Source organism: Rutidosis leptorrhynchoides, chromosome 2, assembly GCF_046630445.1.
Source record: "Rutidosis leptorrhynchoides isolate AG116_Rl617_1_P2 chromosome 2, CSIRO_AGI_Rlap_v1, whole genome shotgun sequence".
In the NCBI taxonomy this organism is placed as follows: Eukaryota; Viridiplantae; Streptophyta; class Magnoliopsida; order Asterales; family Asteraceae; genus Rutidosis; species Rutidosis leptorrhynchoides.
The window spans coordinates 339,367,546-339,377,563 of NC_092334.1; the positions used below are offsets into that span (position 1 = coordinate 339,367,546).

At 34.6% G+C, this 10,018-nt stretch overlaps 1 protein-coding gene across 1 annotated transcript; it reads left to right on the plus strand.

The window, feature by feature from the left end:
- The first annotated feature begins 1,466 nt into the window (after window positions 1-1,466).
- LOC139891924 (phosphate transporter PHO1 homolog 3-like) lies at window positions 1,467-6,173 on the plus strand. Its single transcript, XM_071874952.1, has 11 exons — window positions 1,467-2,022; window positions 2,627-2,897; window positions 2,983-3,031; window positions 3,348-3,419; window positions 3,509-3,638; window positions 3,720-4,099; window positions 4,213-4,362; window positions 4,445-4,597; window positions 5,120-5,398; window positions 5,491-5,630; window positions 6,077-6,173. The coding sequence occupies exons 1-11, from the start codon at window positions 1,467-1,469 to the stop codon at window positions 6,171-6,173; spliced, it is 2,277 nt and encodes a 758-aa protein (XP_071731053.1).
- The last annotated feature ends 3,845 nt before the right edge of the window (window positions 6,174-10,018 follow it).

Sequence of the window (10,018 nt, forward strand, 5' to 3'; positions counted from 1 at the left end):
TCGTGTCACAAATCTTCCCACAGATTCTTCGCCCGACAATCATCTTACTGCCACGTCCTCATTCACCAATGCGTCCTGCAGTTCTTATAATTCTAATTTACCCTTCAAGAAAAGGTATGTATTCGTAAATACTAAAACCTAGATTGCAATTTTTTCTTTAAAAAATGCTTTTTCGTGCCTTTCTAAATAATACCATATATAATATATATATATATATATATTGTTTTATAATATTTTGGTATAATGCACACCTGCACATAGGATACATGTGTACACGTGATGAAAAAAGGATACAATGACTAAAATACCCTCACATGTTCTACACGTGATGGAGTTAACGGTCAAAATTGACAGAAACTAGACGGGAGGACGAGGGATGTACAATTGTGATACATTAGGGACGAGGGATGCACAAAAAAAAGAAAAAGGACGAGGAGTCAAAGTTGATGTAAAGTTCAGGGACGAGGAATGAAATTTTGTCGTGTTTTGGGTTTATTCCACAAACCCTAAACCCTAAACCCTAAACCCTAAACTCTAAACCGTTCGTGTTAAAAACTCAATCTAAATTCTAAATCTAAACCCTAAACCCTAAATTTCTAAACCCTAATATCTAAACCCTAATATCTAAACCCCAATAGCTAAAATCTCAACATAGGCTCGAAAAACACGATAATTGTTATATATTCCAATAGCTAAAATCTCAACATAGGCTCGAAAAACACGATAATTGTTATATATTACTTCGTCGGGCGTTTTCCCGCCAAAATAAAAACATTTATCACAAAGTGTCTCTACTAAATGTTCCTATTTTCATCTCATCTATAATGTTCGTGAACAAAGTTTTTTCAAAAAAGAAAAAATAAAAAAGTTTTTGCTTCCCCCCGCTTCCCCCCGTTTGGTTACTTACCTCTTGATCCTACCATTATATATATATATATATATATATATATATATATATATATATATATATATATATATATATATATATATATTAAATCTTTACCACTTTATACAATTTTCAAAAAAAAAAAAAAAAAAGTTAGAAAATTAGCAAAAGAGTATCAAAATAAATTTATATCAATAACAAACTAATTTTAATGAAAAGTATCAAGTTAAAACCTTAAAATACAAATTATCTTTTTAGCATCACATTTTGAAACATTTTAAAAAATTAATTTCTCATCCTCTTTAAATTGGAAAAACCTTTTTGTTTTTGTTTTTTTTGGAAATGATATGTTAAATATAATATTCTTTAAAAAGATTTGTTTGTTCATAAAATAAAATATTTGATTGAAAGAATAAAATAGAAACTTCCAAATAATGTTGGAAATTTTTTAAAATTAATTTGACCCTTCACAGTCCAACTAATCTATTCATTCTATAAACACGCCATTACAGGTTGGTTTTGTTTCAAAGTTTTGATGTTAATGGTTTTCACCTTTTTTTAATTTATTAAAAACAAAAAAATGAAGTTTGGCAAAGAATTTGCTTCACAAACAGTACCAGAATGGCAAGAAGCGTACATGAATTACAACTATCTCAAAACCCTTTTAAAAGAAATCTTGATTTTCCGGCATCGACAGTTCCGGTCACCGGAAAATCATCCGGTCAACTCACGTCCACCTTTGCAAAAAAGAATGTCACTTTTTAGAGCTTTTAGTGGACTCACAGGTGGTTATGGTAACACTAGTCCTAAAAAAGATAAAGAAGATGAAGTAATATTAGTAAGTGCAATGCAGCATCAATCAGATGAAGAATTAGGTGATATAAATAATGGTAGTAATCATAGTTATCAGACGATTTTTCTTCGGTCCTCCGAAGATGGCGGAGAATTCGAGCTCGTGTTTTTTAGAAAACTTGATGATGAGTTTAATAAAGTGATTAGTTTTTATAGGAGTAAAGTTGAAGAAGTTATGAAACAGGCTGAAGAATTGAATATACAAATGGATGCTCTTATTGCTTTTAGGATTAAAGTTAATGATCCTGATGCAGCTACTCATTTTATCAATCAAACTAACACAGGTACTTAAATGTATTTAAGTAATAATACTTATAATTATAACTAGTATTAGTATTAGGAAATTAGTAATTAAAATAATCGTGATAATTGTGTCAAATTAATAGGCTTTCGGCCTAATGATCATATTGTGTGGGTTCAATTCCCAATTGAGACAAGGTTTCTCCGTATTTGTGTAAATTAACGGGCTTTTGGCATAGATGTCCTAAAGTGGACCGTAAGCCATTGTTGTATAAGTCCCTCGACTAGGCCGACTTTAGTCTGTAACCTGTCTATGACTGTGCCAATTTATTTGGTCAAAGTTGTCAAAAGTCCAATTTAGTTGGTCAAACTCGGATTTATTAGTACACAGTATGATTTATCATGTCAAAGTCTGTAAAATACAGTGAAAGTCAAAGTTGGTCAACGTCCCACTGGTCTCCAACTTGGCCGATTACTCCTTAGAAGGTCCAGGCCGACTAATCCCTGACTAGCGACTTTTACAACCTTGCGTAAGCCAAGAGGTTGTGGGTTCGGGCCCCAAAACGGAATGAGTGTGTTGGTTGTTTATCGTTTTAATATATGATAAGACTTATGTAAATTGTTAATTAAATTTTGTATGAATTTAAGGTGTATCATATCCATTGGAGGTGATCCATGAAGAAAACCAAGAAAAGAAGGTGGATGATGGTAAAGAATACAAGATGGCATCTTTAGAGGTTTTAAATCATATAAAGTTCAACCCCACCACTGAGTCACCGCGATCTACCATGAAAAGTGTTTTCCGTATTTTGAGATCCGATTTGCATTATAACAAAAAGGAACTTAAAGATGCACAAGAGAAGTTGAAGCAAGCTTTTATTGAGTTCCATGAAAAACTTCGGCTTTTGAAGAATTACGCGTAAGTAGTAATTAACAACATTTGGTTTGACATATACATTGAAAATACAAATTAATTGAATTGTTTATCTTACTTTTCGAATCAGCTTTCTGAATCAGTTAGCATTTTCCAAGATAATGAAGAAGTACGATAAGGTTAGGGATTGTTCTATATTCTCTTTTATATATATCTAAGGACAAGGTTGCAAAAATCGCTACTTGGAGGGTACTCGGCAACTCGGTAGTACTCGGATATTGACCAAGTTTTACTATGACCGAGGTTTGACCGATTTTCCGAGTAACCCTGATTTTGGCCAACTTTTGACTGATTATCGAGTAACCCCGAGTTCTAGCCGAGTTTTGACCGATTTTCCGAGTAATCCCAAGTTTTGACCGAGTACTCGTCGAGTAATTCCGAGTTCTGCAACACTAATATTAGGGATGCAGAGGTTGACCTGAATTGTTGGTGCAGATTACATCCAGAAATGCATCTGATGCATACTTGCGGATGGTTGAAGAATCATACTTGAGCCAATCAGATGAGGTATACACTATACACACATAAATATATAACTATAGTTGATACGTTAGAAATCATCTAATGTTGTGTTTGACAATCGAGAATATTTTCAGGTGACTAAACTCATAGATAGAGTCGAAGCAGCGTTTGTAAAACATTTTTGTAACGGAAATCGCCATCAAGGAATGAACATGTTACGGCCTAAAGCTAAAAAAGATAGGCACAGGGTAACCTTTTTTGTAGGTAAGTTATGAACTTATGATCATCCTGCAATATAGGCACACGATTTACTGTACAGTACAACTCATTAATGTATTCACGCAGGTTGCTTTTTCGGATGCTCGTTAGCACTTGTAGTTGCAATCATTATAACTATACGTGCAAGAAATCTTCTCAAGAGTGAGGGTCGAAATCAGTACATGAACACCATATTTCCATTATACAGCTTGTTTGGGTTTCTAGTATTACATTTGCTGATGTTCGCTGGAAACGTGTACTATTGGACGCGTTATCGGGTCAATTACTCGTTTATATTCGGATTCAAACAGAGTACGGAATTGGGATTTAGAGAAGTTTTGTTACTTGCTTCGGGTCTATCGGTAGTCACTCTTGCAGGCGTACTCTCGAACCTTGAAATGGACATGGATCGAAACACACAAAGCTACAAAGCGTTGACCGAATTAGTCCCTCTAGGTTTAGTCATTGTGAGTAATTGAGTAATTCCCTCTTTTCATTAGCTAAAATTTTAATTTTGAGTTGCGAGTTAACAATTTTTTTTTTTTTTTTTTTTTTTTTTTTTTTTTTTTTTTTTTTGCAGGTGGTGCTTCTGATAGCAGTGTGTCCGTTTAATATATTTTACCGTTCATCTCGTTATTTCATGTTGGTTTGTTTATGGCACTGCATTTGTGCTCCGTTTTATACGGTCACTCTTCCTGATTTCTTCTTGGCTGATCAGTTTACTAGTCAGGTAAGATAAATTGTACCTAACAAATAAAAATTCAAATCCAATTAAGGAACAAAAATATGCGAATACTTTGTTATGGTTTTAGGTTCAATTATTGAGGAGTTTGCAGTTCTACGTATGTTATTATGGTTGGGGAGATTTCAAGCAGAGGAATGCAGAAACTTGCAGTCAAAGCGATGTTTATGATGTTATTTTTATAGTTATTGCTGTTGTCCCGTATTGGATTCGAGTCCTACAGGTACATATTTGGATTTCAATGCATTGTCTAGTTCAACATCAAGGTTGTAAAAGTCGCGATTGGGTGACGAGTCGGTCGGAACCTTAGTTGGTTCGAGTCAGGGACAAGTCAAACGTTGGTCAACGTTGACTTTATGTAATAAATAAATTAAACTTTAAGAAATACATTTTTTTTTACCTAACTTTGGCTGACCAACTCAGAGCTGACTCCGCCCGCCTTTGACCCGAATTTTTAGCGTTGACAGACTATTAAGGTGTTTTTGGGGTGAGTCGAGATGGACTAGTCCCCAAATCGACGCATCGACTTGGCTAACATTTACAACAATGTTACACTTGTTTTAGAACGTCAAACTCACTCACCCTACATAATTTTACACGAATAACGTCCTAAACAACACTCAAACCCATGACCTCTAGGTCAGAGGGCTCCTTGATACTGCTAGGCCAAAGGCCCTTTGGTTACAAGAGTGTTACACTACAGTATGATCAAATTAACTTATTATGATGTGTATGACTCGTATAGTGTATCAGACGGTTGTGCGAAGGGCATGATTCTACGCAAGCTCTGAATGGACTCAAATACTTCTCTACGATTGTTGCCGTAGTTACAAGGACGATTTATAGTCAAAGAAAGGAAATGACCATGAGAATCGTTGCTACATCTACCTCTTTATTTGCAACAATATTTAGTACTTATTGGGACATAGTAAAGGATTGGGGTCTATTATGTAAGAACTCTCAGAATCCATGGTTAAGAGATAAACTCATTTTGCCTAACAGATCTATCTACTTTGTAGCAATGGTAAGCAAATATCTTTATAAAAAAAATATTGTAATACCAGATTAATACGATGTGTAACTATCGGATGTTAATATAAGGAAGCTGACGTGTAGGTAGCGAATGTGATACTGAGACTTGCATGGATGCAAACTGTATTAGATATCACTAGTGCTCCTTTCCTCCATAGCCAAGCGTTAATTGCAATCGTTGCTAGCTTAGAGATCATTCGCCGTGGCATATGGAATTTCTTCAGGTCTGATTTACTCTTCGATTCCTTTTTATTACTTCTTTTCGAAAAGGCAAGTACTTACATAAAACTACCACGAAATTGTACATTGTTTCAAGCTTATGAGTAGAAGGTAAATAGGTAAACATATACGGTTTTCCCTGTTCAAACTACCCGGGGAAGGGTACTCAGATGTTCGCTTAATCGAATTATCCTGTGACCGTTTCTGACCTTTTTCCTTGGCCACCCTAAGATATGCTGCTAGTGAGGTTTGATCCTAGGACCTCTTGTGAGAAAATCAGGGTCCCAAGTCCCAACTACTAGGCTATCTTAAGATGGCTAGTCTTATAGTTCAAAGGTTATCACGTACTACTAGCTAGGACAACGGCCCTTTGGCTTCTATTATTGACTACATGTGTATATAAACAATACGACGAAAACACAAGTTAATATTGTAATGAATGATTCTTCAGGTTGGAAAATGAGCATTTGAACAACGTTGGAAAATTTCGAGCTGTCAAGTCGGTGCCTTTACCTTTTAGCTACGAGGACGGAAACAAGGATCTTTAGTTCATTTTTGATCTAGAATAGCAATTTGTATAGAATCACCATTGTTTCTATTAATTTTCTATAAGCGGAAACGAAAAAAACTCTGCATATGGGAGCATTTATTTTGAAACTATATAAATGATCAACAGGACAAGGTTTTATTTATTTTTTTATTTTCTCAATAGCCCCGTGAACTTGTTTCATGTTGTTGCTATGTAAGAAAAAAAGTCTGAAATTTAGCTTGGTAAAATCAGTAACAAGCTGATACGCTGAATCACCAATTAGCGGAGTTATAAGCGACCAGTTGTTAGCGAGACATCAACAACAATAAGACCACCATTAGCGCAGCGTAATCGGGCACGATAGCACCATCACGCCATTAACACGGTGTCTTGGAGATAAAAATCACGGCCTGATTGAAACCATCACAGCCTCCATCAGTAGCGTTTTTTACAAATCTGTCAATCACAAAAAAGCCCCATAATATAATTAAATAAATAAAAATAATAAAAGAAAACTATAAAGAGGTGGGACGTACTCCTCACACTATGTCACCCTCCCGACTATTTGTTGGTGTTTGTTTTTTAAGATGTTTTTGTCTGAAGATCTGCGGACCATGTCTGTTAAGAAGATGTGGTCTAAAGTTCTTTATGCTGAATAATGAAGATTGTTTGTTTTTATGTCTGCAACATAACTTAATTCTGTCTGCATCACTTAGAAGCACATTTCTAAGTCTGCGAGGCTGCAGACATAATAAGACATTATTTTATCTTATGTCTTCAGAAAAACAAACTGTCTGCAGTAAAACTTCTGCCCCCGCGCAGACATAAGACATAATTGTAAGTTTTTCGTATGCCCGAGAGACATATTTAATTAATGTGGCTAACATGTTATGATCCAAGTCGGGTCATACCCAATAACAAGCTTACCGACACCTTAAACGTACTTGAACTTAACGATTGGATCATTAAGTAAATACGCGACACTTGGACTTTAGAAAATCAGTTTTCTAAAATATTATCACTTGAGATGGATAATTTATATTTAATTATTTGGATAATTTATATTTAATTATTTAAAGGTTTAAATAATTATGTTGTGTTATATTTTATAAGTTGGTTTATAAAATATATATAAGTAACAAATGCATATTTTTTTTATATCAAGTTTTTATAAAACTACCAAGTTTTATAAAAATTAAAACCACCTCTTAGTGGACTGCATTTAGGTCTCCAAGGAGGACAAAATATGCAAGATTCTTGTTGCTTTCTATGATACAATTACACATAAGTATGTCCCTTGACCAAAGACTAAGTGTACATGCACAAACATTCTCTCAAGTGATAGAAAAGAACCATAAAAAACTGCTTCCTGCTGCCTTCTTGCTGTCGTGATTTTGGGCAGAAAAAGAGGGTTCATTAGCTTGGTTCTTCAAGTGATAATCAAGTATAATTAAATCCTAACCATAGTATTAGGTGTTGGGTACAAGTTTGAGGTATTATCCCTTAAGGTTTCATAGTTTTGAAGCTTCATTCATCATCATTCTTTCACTTGCTGCTGTCCAGTTTTCAGGGTGCGAAAGAAGAGGGTTTCAAGCTTAGGTTGCTAGCTCATTAAGGTTCTAAAGCCTAACTATATCAAGGGTGTATTGGTGCATTGTTTCATCATCTTCTTCCTCTTCAAACTCACCCTCAATTAAGTTGAGGAGGTATTATTTTCTTCCTTACTCACTTATTTTATATGTAAGCATGATCCATGACTTGATATGAATAAGGAATTTGACAAGAATGGTCTTACAAATATACTTGTTCTAATAATGCTTCCGCTATGTTAACTATCTTAAAATTGGTTTTACGATTATGTAAACTACATGAACATGTTGTTGAGAAACTTGTTAAATTCCATCAATGGTATCTAGAGCCGAGGTCCATGGATTATGCTTCTTATATGGTCTTTAAACCCACTATATTTGCATTTCAAGTACATGCATAAAAATGGAATGCAAAAATTGTCGGGTTTGGGTGGGTTTGGAATTTAGGCCGAATTTAAGGAGACCCAAAATGGTTTTTGGGTTCTTCCATTTGGTCTAATTTTGGTTGAATGTAAATGTTCACAATCTAAGCCTTGACCTTGTGTTTGGTTGCATGCATGGTTGATTAATATTTATTCAATTGGTTTGTAATAATATTTATTCATTTGGCATGTAATAATTCATTTGGTTATGTAATTTATTTTATATTTGGTATGTAAAATAGATTAGGTTGTATTTTCATTTTCTAGAAAAATGTATTAGGATATTTTTTTGTAAAAATGAAGATACAAGATGAAGACTTGGAAGATGCATTTGGATGCAAGATTAAGTGGGAGATTTTGAAATCTCCTACTTAGTGTTATAACCCTTAATCGGTGACATTTGTTTTCGGCTAAACAAATGTCTACCAAATCGGCTTGATTGTGAACACATTTGTTTTGCATGCGTGGTTGTTTTATTTCTTGTATGATTGTGGATTGTATGTTTGTATGCTGCAAGTTAATCACACAAGTTAACAACAAACTAAAATGACAATTTAATTGGTTAAATTAACATTATTAACAACATGCATATCGACAATTTAAATGGTTAAATTAAAAGTAGCAAAAGGACATTAATAAACGGTTATTAAGAACATGAAAAGGATCGCATATATAAATTGGTTTATATCAAGTAATTGGCTTAATTACAAAACTTGAAAATGGATTTCAAATGAACCATACACTAAATGCATGTTGGTGTATGGCATAAATGTTTTCTCAAACTAGAATTAATGAAAACTTAAAATCCCTTAATCAACAAAGCAAACAAGTTAAACGCCATCCTTTTGTGTGACACTTAAAAATATTAGGGAACTCATAATGGGATAAAGGTCACCTAACCGTTATAAGCAAACTAATATGGTTAAGGTAAAATTCACATGCTTGTGGGATAAAGGTCACCTAACCACTTGCATGTTAATTTTACATGTTTACACAAGTAGGACGACTTGATTTGGGAATCATGAACTTAGGGTCACCGAAGCATGAGGAACAAATAGGCGTTGATGGGATAAATATGCCATGCAAAAGGATTGCATGATCCCATAATTTAGATGTTGCAAAAGGATTGCAATTGTCATATAAATGACTACCTAGCTAAATCAAATAACGGGATAAAGGTCACCTAACCGAAATTTGATTTACCGTTGGATTCTAATATTTAATAAGACAATTATAATATAAAAGGGTATTGTTTATTAAATTTGAAATCAATACTTAAATGAACTTTGTTAATTTTGTAGATGGCCGCTAATAACAACAACAACAACATGCAAAACGCACCACTTAACCTAAACAACCTATCGTTAAGGTCTCTCCTTGAGAAAGACAAACTCAACCATACGAACTTTATGGATTGGTTCTGTAATCTTAGGATTGTCCTCAAACTCGACGATAAAGCGTATGTGTTGGAGGACCCCATTCCCGATCAACCCGACATGGATGATACGGAGGGCATGGCTTACTATGACAAATATTGTGCCGATTCGGTGCAAGTTGGTTGCCTAATGCTTGGGACTATGATACCCGAACTCCAAAAGGATTTCTAACATCATAGTGCATATGACATGATAACGCAATTGAAGGAGATGTTCCTTCAACAAGCACGTGTCGAGCGCTTCGAAACGGTTCGAGCGCTACATGCATGTCGTATGGATGACACCCAATCCGTCTCCTCCTATGTCCTCAAAATGAAAAGCCTCATTGATCGCGCAAACCGTCTTAACCTCAACATTTCCAATGAGCTAGCCACCGATCTTATCCTAAACTCCTTGTCAAAGAGGTTTGACCAATTT

Bases quoted from the DNA above. Each gene is read 5' to 3' on its own strand.
- LOC139891924 (XM_071874952.1), top strand. From the start codon at position 1,467: ATGAAGTTTGGCAAAGAATTTGCTTCACAAACAGTACCAGAATGGCAA. The intron at 2,023-2,626 runs GTACTTAAATGT...TATGAATTTAAG, and splicing joins TATCAATCAAACTAACACAG to GTGTATCATATCCATTGGAG. The intron at 5,631-6,076 runs GTCTGATTTACT...ATGATTCTTCAG, and splicing joins GGCATATGGAATTTCTTCAG to GTTGGAAAATGAGCATTTGA.